This window comes from Halichoerus grypus, chromosome 1, assembly GCF_964656455.1.
Source record: "Halichoerus grypus chromosome 1, mHalGry1.hap1.1, whole genome shotgun sequence".
Lineage (NCBI taxonomy): Eukaryota > Metazoa > Chordata > Mammalia > Carnivora > Phocidae > Halichoerus > Halichoerus grypus.
Window position 1 is genome coordinate 58923933 of NC_135712.1, and position 13922 is coordinate 58937854.

Genomic DNA, 13922 nt, shown 5'->3' on the forward strand with positions numbered 1-13922 from the left:
TTCACATTGAATAGATTTATTTATTTATTTATTTATTTTTTTAAAGATTTTATTTATTTATTTGACAGAAGAGAGAGAGCTAGCGAGAGCAGGAACACAAGCAGGGGGAGTGGGAGAAGGAGAAGCAGGCTTCCTGCTGAGCGGGGAGCCCGATGCGGGGCTCGATCCCAGCACCCTCGATCCCAGGACCCTGGGATCATGACCTGAGCCGAAGGCAGATGCTTAATGACTGAGCCACCCAGGTGCCCCCACATGGAATAGATTTAAAGACAAATACAACATCTTAAAAGTTTTACTGACTTTTTCAGAGGTCACTTACCCAGAAACTGCACTATCAGAACTGAGAAGAAAAGAAAAACAAAAAGAGCCTGAATAGCTAAACCAAAGGTCATGCTGATGTATCTTGTGGAGGAGAATTCCTCAATTACTCATTTGGAATATCTTTAATATATTTTTGACATATTTTTTATAAGCCTAAATTAGTTGGTTCCCATTTTGTCATTGAATAGGGTATTGGAGATAGGGGAATTACTTGGTGATAACACATGGACAACAGGAAGAAATGACATCAGAAGGACAAAAAGTGTAGCAACGTGGACCTCTTAATGTGGAGGCCAAAGTTGGTTTAGTTGGTTCTGATATAATACGGTTATTGGTAGAAGTGATGGTTAAGAAGTCTGCTTCAGAAGCAGAAGTCTCCATCTGCTTCTACTACTGACACCACCCTGTTGGTGTTTTCACATTCTCCTGGCAGTAAATGAATTGAATGAGTGTAGTAAGATGGCTGTATTCGCTGAGGGATCCAAGATCAACACAAGAAAGACCAGTATCAAAGCAGGAAAATATTCATGAGGCACATGACCTGGTAGTTAAGCAAAGAATTGAAAAAACATCAGAGCCATTTCACTGGAATACCCAAGGAATCTGGATTTGTGCCTTCACACTTATGGAAGGTTTCTGCCAAAAGGAATTGATAACTTTTTAAAGTTTTGGTATTTAAAGAGTTAAGCTCCAAGGACCTGAAAAACTCACTGGTGTAGAATAACTCATATATTCTGGCTTGGCTAATAACTCAGTTGTTCCACAGTAGTGAATTTAGAGGGCAGCATGAGATCATTGAATGAATTGGAGATTGGGAACAGAAAATCTGGCATAGGGGCACCTGGGTGGCTCAGTCATTAAGCATCTGCCTTTGGCTCAGGTCATGATCCCGGGGTCCTGAGATTAAGCCCCGCATCGGGCTCCCTGCTCCACGGGAAGCCTGCTTCTCCCTCTCCCACTCGCCCTGCTTGTGTTCCCTCTCTCACTGTGTCTCTCTGTCAAATAAATAAATAAAATCTTAAAAAAAAAAAGAAAAAAGAAAATCTGGCATAGAGTGTACACTCTGTCCCTGGTAATTTCACTGTGTGGTGCTCTTGAGTATGTTGTTTAACCTGTCAGGTGCCTCACTTATAAAATGAGAGATTGGGCCATAGTATTGCAACATTGGTGTGTCTTGAATCAATATGAGAAAAAAGGTGGAGGGGGTGTTTGGCTAGCAAGTGCTCATAATTTACATTCCTGGTAGCTGCATATCAGTCATAAAAAACTCTGGGCAAATACAGTGGGAGTATGTTACATGGGGAACACCTTTCCTTAAGAGTGGTAAAAAGAGTTGAAAAGTGCTGGATAAGAGGACCTCCTATTTGTAATATTGGAAAATATATTTTGATGATTCCCCATAAATAAAAAAATTGTGAAAACTTGACAAAAGGATACAAGACAGTGAAACAGAGTTCACTGAAAGTTTTTTGTTGTTGTTGAGGTTGGTATCTTTTTATCCATTTAATCTTGTGCTGCTTAACAGATTGGCTAGTGAGTGTCTTTCTAACAGTAGGACTTAATTTTTTAAGTTCTATTTATTTATTTAATTCCAGGGCAGTTAACAGCTGACAGTAGGACTTTTAATTTAAACGAGTTTGATTAGAGCGCTTGGGTGGCTCAGTCAGTTAACTGTCTGCCTTTGGCTCAGGTCATGATCCCAGGATCCTGGGATTGAGTCTCACACCAGGCTCCCTGATCAGTGGGGAGTCTGCTTCTCCCTGTCTGCTGCTCCCCCTGCTTGTGCGCGCTCTCTCTCTCTGTCAAATAAATAAATAAAATCTTAAAAAAAAAAGGAGTTTGATTAAATCACCATAGACCTGATAGTGAGACCAACAGCAGCGGATTTTCTATTTCAATCCTGTAATATAGAAATAGGAATCTTAATTGTTACATTTGTTTTCTTTTTTATTTAAAAATTAAAATATTTAATCCTAGTATGTGGGAAATGAGTTTTATTAGTAACTTTTAAGTCCCAATGTAGCAAAAATTATGTGAAGGGAAAAAAAAACTTTGAAATAAACTTAATGGCAAATAAATATTTATGCTTTTTTGGTCCTTAACTGTTAGTAAAAATACATAGCAGAAGCGACTAACAATAAAACCAAACCCCAAAAAACCCGCAAAACAAAACCTCTTTTTTTTTCCTGACTAAAATAATGCTATATTCCAGGTGGATTACTGTCCCACAGGAAAAGCATATAGAGATTTGCAGCAGACACATTTATTTAATGTAACTTCTCTTAGTGATGTAGGGCTAGTAAGTATTGAGAGTAGAAAAAAGCCTTTGAGATTTTCTGTTGCCTATGTTTAGAAAATGACATACTGGGGTGCCTGGGTGGCTCAGTTGTTTAAGCACCTGACTCTTGATTTCAGCTCAGGTCATGATCTCAGAGTTGTGAGGTCAAGCCCCACATTGGGCTCCGCACTCGGCATGGAGCCTGGATAAGAGTCTCTCTCTCCCTTTCCCTCTGTCCCCCCTCCCACCCCTCTACTTGCACACTCTCTCAAAAAATAAAATAAAAATAAAAAATATTTTTGTTCTAAAACATTTTTTTAAAGATTTTATTTATTTATTTGAGAGAGAGAGAGTGCATGGTGGGGGGAGTGAGGAGCAAAGGGAGAGGGAGAAGCAGACTCACTGCTGAGCAGGGAGCCCAGTGTGGGACTCATGACTTGAGCCAAAGGCAGACGCCTAACTGACTAAGCCCCCCAGGTGCCCCTGTTCTAAAACAAGAATAAAACAAGTCTAGATTTTGAACCATTGTATATGTACAAATAATAAATACTATACTTATGTTTTGTTATAAAAATATTTAGAATTGAATTTTTCTAGATCATAATCAAGTTTTTTCTAATTATAAATAAATCAGAAATATTGACTCTGTACTTTATCGTTGACTTATAGCATGATCATAGTCATGTTATTCACAAGTAAGCTTTTCTACTTATAAGTGGGGGATAAAACTTGTCACAAACCTGATTTAGAGGTAAGTACGTCATGAAGATTAATTAATGTTGCACTGTTAAATAACAATAAAAACAAAAACCCAAGAGGATTAATTAGTATGTTTGTAACATACTTTGGCAACTTTGAAGAGGTGTTTTCTGTAATCACATATTAGTCTTCCCCAATGTATCTTGGATTTATTCAAGCAAAAAGGTTATTCTAGACTTTCACTCTGGTAACTGAGAGAAAAGAATAAATTTATTTTCCAATTTTTGTTGGATTTGAAAATCATATTTTATCCAATTAAAATTTAATTATAGATGGATTTTGTTTGAAAACCTAGATATCTTAATACTTTTAGGTTTAGTTATAAGGGAATAGGAGCTAGCATTTCTGGCAATATGGAACGAGGACCGTTTAACTAAAAAGCTCTGCCGCTACAAAGTACCTGGAAATGCTGGATGAAATGTTACAAACATGTTTTTAAAATGAATGTCTGGGCTCACAAAATAGCAAGGGAAATACCTAAGGGCTAAAAAAGAAGAGGGAACTGATTACCAGAGTTGTAAGCCCAGGAGCCAGTGCTGAGGCAGCCCTGAGGAGTTTATTTGTCTCAGTAACGAAAGCTTTAATGGCCACACTGGGATCAGAGATGATGCCTTGGACTTGTAGGAATAAGATTGGTCGCTTTGACAGCTTCCTTACTTTATAAGGAACTCCTTATAAAGCCATGACTCTTGAAGAGTTAGACATTCTGTGAAAGGTAGACTAGGAAAGAAATTCACCTACACCTGCCCATTTGAAGACAAGGAAGCTTACCTGCCTAACTTGTGCTTGGAGTGGTGGAGGAGGGAAATCTTCCTGAGAGTACACAACTCTGTCAATCTCTCATGATGTTTTGGGACCTGAATTTAATACTTTATGAGTGAGCAGAAGGAGATTCAATAAATAGCATATTAGACCCTCAAAACTTCAGATAAAACTACCAGATAAAAACTATAAAACTGGGGCACCTGGGTGGCTCAGTTGGTTGGGCATCTGCCTTCGGTTTGGGTTATGATCTCGGGGTCCTGGGATCGAGCCCCACGTCAGGCTCCCTGCTCAGCGGGGAGCCTGCTTCTCCCTCTCCCACTCCCCCTGGTTGTACTCTCTCTCTGCCAAATAAATAAAATCTTTAAAAAAAACTATACAACCATCATTTGATATTATTAAAGACTTATTAGAAGGAATTAAGCACGTGATAAATGGATAAGACATTCTTTTTTCTTTTTTTAATTTAGGGAGAAAGAATGAGCAGGGGGAGGGGCAGAGGGAGAGACTCTCAAGCAGATTCTGTGCTGCACACAGAGCCCAATGTGGGACTTGATCTCATGACCTAATCTGAAACCAAGAGTCAGGCACTTAACTGACTGAGCCACGCAGGCACCCCTGGATAAGCCATTCTTAAAGACACCAGGCAGATTTGGGAAACAACCAAATACAGTTTCTAGATAAAAAATATGGTCATTGAAATAATAATTTAAAAATTCAGTGGACATGGGATATAGCAGCTAAAGAGAAAAATCAGTAAACTAGTATATGAGGAAATTGTTACACTGTGCCACTGAGAGGTGACAATAGAAAAATTTGAAAGAGAATGGCTTAAGTGATAAGAAGAAAAGAAGAGGAGTCCAATATGAATCTAATAGAAGTTTCAGAAGATCAGCATAAAGGCAATATTCAAAAAGATATGCCTGAAAATTTTCTACTCTTGATGAAAGACCAGAATCAGGAAGTACAGTGAGTCTCTCACAGGATAAATGAAAAGAATATATGAGCAGAGACATTATTATCAAACAAGTGGCAAAGGTAGATATACATGAATTAAGATAGTAATAGCTTTTAAAAAAAAGTTTATTTATTTTTTTAGTAATTTCTACGCCCAGCATGGGGCTTGAACTCACGACTCTTGAGAGTCACATGCTCTTCTGACTGAGCCAGCCGGGTGCCCCAGGAATAGTAATTTAGTAATTCATTTGAGTGTCTTCTGTGCACCAGGCTGTTCTAAATGTCTCTGCTATTCTAGAGCTGATTGGGAGATGAATAGTGTACACATAAGCAAATGTGTAATATATTTTTTGTTGTTTCAAGTTTTTATTTAAATTCTAGTTAACATAGAGTATAGTATTGCTTTCAGGGTAATTTAGTGATTCATCACTTACATACAACACCCAGTGCTCATCACAAGTGCCCTCCTTAATACCTATCACCCACTTAGCCCATCCACTGCCCACCTCCCCTCCAGCAACCCTCAGTTTATTCTCTATAGTTTATATAGCTAATAGTCTCTTATGGTTTGCCTCCCTCTCTCTTTCTCTTTTTTTGCAGATGTGTAATATTATGTCAGGTAGTGATAGAAGACAATAGAGGAATGTAAGGAATAGAGAGTCACATGGAAGGGAGTAGCATTTTCAGTTAGGATGGTCTGGAAAAGCTTTTCTGAGGAGGTGGCATTTGAGAGAGCCCTATATCGGGGACAAGGAAAGAACACAGATGAATCACGTGAAGACGGGGAAAGGGGAGTGGTGTTCTGTGGAAAGGCAAGAGGAAGGAATAAGATTGGCCTGTTTGACAGCTTACTGATGGGGTCAGATGTGGTGAATGAGGAAGAAGAAAAAGGTCAAGGATAATGATTCCTAGGTTTCTGATCAGTGCAACTAGGTGCATGGAAACATCACTTAGGGGAAGAGAAAGACAGGAGAGAAGTAGTTTTGGGGGTTGGGGAAATCAAGTGGGATGCATATTTGATATGCAAGTAGAAAAGTCTAGTAGGCTATTGGATTTATGACTTGAATCTCAGGAGAGAGATTGAAGCGGGGAGTAAATTTGGGAGACTTTGAGTATGGATGGTATTTAAAGACAGATTTATAAAGATTGGATGAGATCATCTAGGGAAAAAGTATGGATAAAGAAAAGAAGTGGACTCTCCAATGTTTAGAACCTCTCTCCAATGTTTAGGTGGTAGAGCAGGAACTAGCAAAAGAAACTGAGATTTGGCTAATGAGATAAAATCTTAGGAAGTGTGGCATGGACAGAGTGACCTATTGTGATAGAGTAAGGTGAGGCCTGAAAATTGACTATTGGATTTGCAAAGTAAAAGCTACTAGTGACATTAAAAAGTATAGTTTGGGGGCACCTGGGTAGCTCAGTCGGTTAAGCATCTGCGTTCGAGTCAGGCCATGATCCCAGGGTCCTGGGATGGAGTCCTGGGTCAGTCTCCCTGCCCAGAGGGCAGTCTGCTTCTCTTTCTCCCTCTGCCCTTCCCCTCTGCCCCTCCCCTCCTCTCTCTCTCTCTCTCAAATAAATAAATAAAATCTTTAAACATGTATACTTCTTTAAAGATGACAACATCAACATGGAAAAATATTTTGGAAAAGTAACATGACTACTAAGAAATTATCAATAAATTAACATATTTAATAAATGACAGAGAATATGGAAAATAACTGAAATAGTAATAGTGTTATTGGGTTATTAATTAAGACTTCATCTTAAGTATATGCTTTCTATTATCTAGGATAATGAGAAATTCTAAAGATTTTATTTATTGAGAGAGAGAGAGAGCACAAGTGGGGGGTGAGGGGCAGAGGGAGAGGGAGAAGCAGGCTCCCCACTGAGCAGGGAGCCTGACTGGGGGCTCAATGCCCCCGAGATCATGACCTGAGCTGAAGGCAGACACTCAACCGACTGAGCCAGCTAGGCTCCCCAACGATGAGAAATTTTAAGTAGCACATACAAACCAAATCTAAAATAATACAAAAATTCTAGCTCAGCATTCTCTATCTGCCTTTCCAAAAAACCGTTTATTAGATATGAGATGTGAATTTAAAAGCCATGACATTGTTCCTATGAGCCACATCCAAGAGTGAGTTTCTATTACATTAGTCACATTTTGCTCAATAATTAAATAATTTTACTTGCGTTATTTCTCTGGTGATGATGTTATTGACAAGGAGTAGTAAAATAACCTAAAGATAGGTAGTTGGAGGGAGAACAAAGAAGAATGTGAAGATACAAATGGCCAACAGACACATGAAAAAATGCTCAACATTACTCAGCATCAGGGAAATTCAAATCAAAATTGCAATGAGATACCTCACACCAGTCAGAATGGCTAAAATTAACAAGTCAGGAAATGAGAGATGTTGGCGAGGATGTGGAGAAAGGGGAACACTCCTACACTGTTGGTGGGAATGCAAGCAGCGCAGCCACTCTGGAAAACGGTATGGAGGTTCCTCAAAAAGTTGAAAATAGAGCTACCTTATGATCCTGCAATTGCACTACTAGGTTTTTATCTAAAGGATACAAACATAGCAATTCAGAGGGGCACCTGCACTCCGATGTTTATAGCAGCAATGTCCACGATAGCCAAACTATGGAAAGAGCCAAGATGTCCATCGACAGATGAATGGATAAAGAAGATGTGGTATATATATATACAATGGAATAATACTCAGCCATCAAAAAATTGAAATCTTGCCATTTGCAACAATGTGGATGGAACTAGAGGGTATTATGCTAAGTGAAATAAGTCAATCAGAGAAAGACAATTATATGATCTCACTCATATGTGGAATTTAAGGAACGAAACAGAGGATCATAGGGGAAGGGAGGAAAAAATAAAACAAGATGAAGTCAGAGAGGGAGACAAACCATAAGAGACTCTTAATCAAACAGGGTTGCTGAGGAGAGGGGGTGGGGGGATGGGGTAACTGGGTGACGGACATTAAGAAGGGCATGTGATGTAATGAGCATTGGATATTATGTAAGACTGATGAATTACTGAACTCTACTTCTCAAACTAATGATATACTATATGTTAATTAATTGAATTTAAATTTAAAAAATTAAAAAAGAATGTGGAGAATGACCTCTGAATCAGCATTAAAAGCACTTCAAACATTTCTGCCTCCTATGTAGAATTAACACATTTATTCTAACCCTACAGACTTTCTCTTTTTATTTTTTTTCCTACTTTTAGTTTGAGATAATTTTAGACTCACATGCCATTGTAAGAAATGATGGAGATAGGGCCACCTGAGTGGCTCAGTTGGTTAAGCTTTTGCCTTTGGCTCAGGTCATGATCCCAGAGTCCTGGGACTGAGCCCCGTGTGTTCCAGCTCCCTGCTCAGTGGGGAGCCTGCCTCTTTCTCTCCCTCTGCCCCTCCCACTGCTTGTGCTTGTTCTCTCTCTCTCTCAAATAAATAAAATATTTTTTAAAAAAAGACATGATACAGATAACCTGTACTCTTTAAACAACTTTCCCCCAATGATAACATCTTACAAAAGTATAGTACAATATCACATTGACACACATTAATATCACATTGATAAGGAACATTTTCATCACAGCAAGAATCCTTTTTATAGACACAGCCTTTTTATAGTGCCCCTTCCCCCTACTCAACCCTTGTCAACCACTAATCTGTTCTCCATTTTTATAATTATGTCATTTCAAGAATATTATATAAATGGTATCATACAGTATGTAACCTTTTCAATTTTCACTCATAATTCCCTGGCAATCCATCTATTTTGTTTTGTGTACCAAGAGTTCATTCCTTTTTAAAGTTTATGTATGTATGAATGTATATATGTGTGTGTGTGTGTGTATATATATATATATATATATATATATATTTTTTTTTTTTTAAAGTAGTCTCTATACCCAGTGTGGGGCTTGAACTCATGACCCAGAGATCAAGAGTCACACATTTTTCTGACTGAGCCACCCAGCACCCCAGTTCATTCCTTTTTAATGCTGAGTAGTGTTCAGTAGTATTCCAAGGTATGGAAGTACCACAGTTTTAACCATATATCCATTGAAGACTATCTGGGCTACCTCCAGTCTGGGGTTATGGTGAATAAAACTGCTGTAGATATTCATGTACAGGTTTTTGTGTGAACATAAGTTTTCATCTCTAGGGGTAAATGCCCAGGAATACAATTGCTGGGTCATTGATAGTTGCATATTTAGTTTTTAAGAAATCGCCAATCTGTTTTCCAGAGTGGCTGTACCATTTTATGTTCCCACCACAATGTATGGGTGATCCAGTTTCTCCATATTCTTGCCGCCTTGCTGAGTGTTTTTATCATGAAAGGAGCCCTTCCATGTAAATTTTAGAATAATCTTGTGTCAGATGTTTTTTAGGATACCATTTTAATTCCTTTTGATATTTCCACTTCTGGTGCTCTTTATTTCTTCTTGTGGATTTGAGTTACCATACTGTAACATTTCTTTGCAGCCTGAAGGACTTCCTTTTGAATTTCTTTAAAGCAGGTCTGCTGTCTGCATTGTTTATGATGAGGAGTCAGCCATTAATTGTACTGGTTTTTTACCTGTATGTACGAGTCATTTTTCTGCTGTTTTCTTATTCTCCTTTGTCTTTCAATAATTTAACTATGATATAGTTCTTTAATTTTTTTAATTTTAAAAAAAATTTTAATTTTTTGTTATTTTTAATTTTTATCTATTTTTTATTATATATGTATATGTTTTAAGATTTATTTATTTTAGAGAGAGAGAGAGCATGCATGAGTTGGGTAGGGGCACAGGGAGAGAGAGAGAATTTCAAGCAGACTCCCTGCTGAGTGCAGAGCCCAACTCGGGGCTCCATCTCACAACCCTGAGATCATGACCTGAACTGAAATCAGGAGTCAGACACGTAACCAACTGAGACACACAGGCACCCTAGAATCTCTTTCCTTTATCTTACTTGGTTAATTGAGCTTCTTTGATCTATCGATTAATGTTTTTCCTCAGATTTTGAAAGTTTTAACCATTGTTTCTTTAAATGTTTTTCTGCCTCCCTTTTCCTTCTGTTATTCCCATTTCTTGTATTTGAATCAATTAATGTTGTCTCACAGGTTTCTGAGTCTGTTCATTTTCTAGTCTTTTTTTATCTCTATTCTTCAAATTAGATAATTTTTGCTAATCTATCTTTAAGTTCACTGATTCTTTCCCTGCCATATTGAATTTTTTGTTGAGCCCCTCTGAGCCCCTCTGTGAATTTTTTATTTCAGTGGAATGTAGTTTTCAACTCCAGAATGTCCTTTTTTTTCCTTAAAAGAATTTAAAAAATGTATTTGTTGAGATTCTCTACTTGTTGAATCATTATTGTCATATTTTCCTTTAATTCTTTTTTTTTTTAAGATTTTATTTGTTTATTTGAGAGAGAGAGACAGCATGAGCAGGAGGGGCAGAGGGAGAGGGAGAGAGAGAATCCCAAGCAGACTCCATGCTGAGCATGAGCCTGATGTGGGGCTTGATCCCAGGACCCTGAGATCATGACCTGAGCCGAAACCAAGAGTTGCGTGCTTAACCAACTGTGCCACCCAGGTGCCCCTTCCTTTAATTCTTTAAGCATGGTTGTCTTCAGTTGTTTAATATATTTATAATAACTGCTTTGATGTTTTTGTCTGCTAAATGTAGTATCTGGGGACCTTGAAAGACTCTATTGCCTGCTTCTCTTTTTTTAGTATGAGTCACATTTTTCTTTTTCTTTGCATGTTTCATAATTTTTGTTAAGAATTGTACAATTTAGATGATATATTGTAGCAACTATGGATTCTGGTCACATCCTTTCTACCCCTAAAGCTTGTCATTGATGATTTTTGTTTGTTTAGTAACGTGCCTAGAGTAAATCTGAGAAATCTATTTGTCTGGTCTCTACTCAGCTTATTGTTGTTGTTGTTGTCATTGTTTTTATTTTTAAGGCTGACTTCCCAGTGGTCACCCCTTATGTTAGCCAGTGATTGGTCAGAAATTGTGCTCAGGTGCATAGTGCCAGTGCCATTTTTCCCTTCTGAGAGATCTGTGTATTGGGGAATGCATTCAATGTTCAGGACATTTTCAAGTTTGTCTCAATTTTTATGTTTTCCCTCAGGAAACTTCTTATGTCTCTAGCCAGGAATCTGTGGATGGTTTGGGAATTCTCTAGTCTCTGCTACACATGCATGCAGCTTCTGTTTAGCCAGGAATACATGGGAAGTTTATCAGGCCCATTTATGGCTCTCTCTCCTCCAAGATCTCTTTGTTAAGTCCCCTGCTAATCTGCCAGTGTGCTTGTTTCTTGCCCCAATTGAGACTGCAACCTCACACTCTCGTGGATAACTTCAGAATTTTCCCTTTTACTGCTGGGCGTAGCTTTTCTGCTCTCCGCGCTGAATCAACTCAGCCACCTCTGTCAGCAGAGCTGCTAGTTTTCATGGCCTGTAGAACTGTCACGTCGGCTTAGTCGGTGGGGGAGGAAGAGTAATGAGAGCTGGCCAAGGAAGCAGTGCCACAGACTTCTGCGGCTCCTAAGTTCAGTAGATTTTCATGAACAAATACTTCTCAGTTTATTGTATACCTTTGGTCAGTTTCCAGTAGTTTGAGATGATGTTTTTGAGGTTTTTTTCCCAGCTGTATATTTGTTTTTGCAGAGAGAATTTGCTGAACTCCTTACTCCAGTATGCTGGGAGCTTCCTTTGCTTCCTTTTGGTGGTTTTTGAAATGTTTATGTATGTGGTTTTTCTTATAAAAACATACAAAATATTGCGTAAAACCATGTTATTTTACAGCCCATTTTAAATTTATTTTCTAAGATACTACATTTCACTTAATCTAATGAAGATTATAATTAAATGGAAATTTAATCTTTTTATTGTTGCAGATTTCAAGTTCCACCTATAAAGACAGGAATGAGGAATACAAAAGACAGTTCACTCATTTACCTGATACAGAGAAGCTGATAGCAGGTAAAAAAGACAGGAAGTTGTAAAAAACCATTTTACTACCTCATTATCAAAACAGAACTGACGAGTGACAATATTTGTAGAAAATTTAAGCCTTTGTGCTAGACAGAAAATATTTTTCAAGATAAGCTTCATATTAGATAATGTAAAACCAAGTTGTAATTTGGGGTGGAGTGACTTCTTTCTCTCTTTTTTTTTTTTAAAGATTTTATATATTTACTTGACAGAGAGAGAGATAGCGAGAGCAGGAACACAAGCAGGGGGAGTGGGAGAGGGAGAAGCAGGCTTCCCGCGGAGCAGGGAGCCCAATGCGGGGCTCGATCCCAGGACTCTGGGATCATGACCGGAGCCGAAGGCAGCCGCTTAACGGACTGAGCCACCCAGGCGCCCCGGGAGGAGTGATTTCTGAGATAAAAATATTAAGTACTCCCATGGGTCCTGCCCCTATACTTTAATAAAAACCACCATTTTGCACCAAAAAAAAAAAAAGTAAGTACTAGCTAAGAAAATAGAACTAAAAGAAAATTATTGTCACAATTTCTTCTGGTGCTTGTTTTATATGGTTTTGTAGGAAAAATTTTAAATTTGATGTTCAATATATATTACCTTTCCCTGGAAAAAGGTACTCCTTAACAGATTGTAGAGCAGTTTTATAAAATTTCCTAGGGCTATGTTATTTTCGTGTAATCTTTCATTTCTTTAAAAGTTTATTTATTTATTCTTTTCATAATCTCTATACCCAGTGTGGGGCTTGAATTCATGACCTTGAGATCAAGAGTCACATGCTCTTCCACCTGAGCTGGCCAGGTGCCCCTCATGTAATCTCTCAGATAGATTTTGTTTGCAATAGACTTTAAGAGGAAAAATTTAGCCATTTTCCTTATAAAAGTGCTTAATTTTTGATATAAGCTTAATATAGATTCTTTGTAATCAAAATATAGAACTCAATTTTAATTTTAGTGTATATTTCATTTAAACCATTTATTCATAGAAATTTCTGATTTCTGGTACTGTTGGGCAATATACAATAAAATGTAACTGAATTTCTAGTAGTTCAGCTCAGTACCAAAATATCATTATAATGACTTAAAACAATTTCTAAGAACATTTGAAAGTAATGCATTCTCATGACAAAATATTCAAACACTGTATAACGGCATATAATGAGAAGTGAGTGGTCCTTCTGACCAAGACCACTGCAACGTTCTTCCTGGGCTATATAACCACTTTTAGTGATTTCTTACGTATATTTCCAGAAATTTTCTGTAGGTATTTCAAGAGGCATATACGTATATTCCTAACAGAATTTAAATGGGAACATACTGTGCTTACTCTTTGAACCTTGTTTTGAGCTCTTTTTGTTAGCATTACTTAAGGATCCACTTCATTCTTTTAATGCCTGCCTGGTATTCAATTAAATGAACTTTGTACCATAATTTATTTAACAAATCCTTTATTGATGGACATTTTGATTGCTTCTTGTCTTTTACTATTTCTGATAATGTTGCACTGAAACTTTTACATTTGTTTTGGCACATATGTGCACACATATTGTAGGATAAAAAATTTTATGAAGTGGAATTGTGGCAAAAAGGTAAGGAGCATTTAAAAAGTTTATTATTGCCAAGTTACCCTCCAAAAAGGCTGTACCAATTTGCATTTTCATTAACAGTGTATGTAAGTACCTGTTTTGCCACACCTCAGGACCTTTGCTTTAGTAAAATTTGGTAGGTAGAAATGGTACTTAATCATTGTTTAAATATGCATTTCTTTAATTATAAAGGAGATTGAACATCTATTCATATGTCTATAAACCATATGTATTTCTTTTCCTGTG

The 13922-nt window shown here is 37.6% G+C and overlaps 1 protein-coding gene across 3 annotated transcripts in view; it reads left to right on the plus strand.

Annotated features, from left to right (window-relative positions):
* Positions 1-13922, plus strand: part of GRAMD1C (GRAM domain containing 1C) — an 84105-nt gene that overhangs the window by 6599 nt on the left and 63584 nt on the right. For all 3 annotated transcript variants that reach the window (XR_013445277.1, XM_036107141.2, XM_036107140.2), the window contains one exon: positions 12004-12088. Coding sequence is in view for 2 of the 3 variants with exons in the window: in XM_036107141.2 (XP_035963034.2) it covers positions 12004-12088 (85 nt within the window). In the remaining variant the exon portion in view is untranslated. The remainder of the gene's footprint in view (positions 1-12003; positions 12089-13922) is intronic.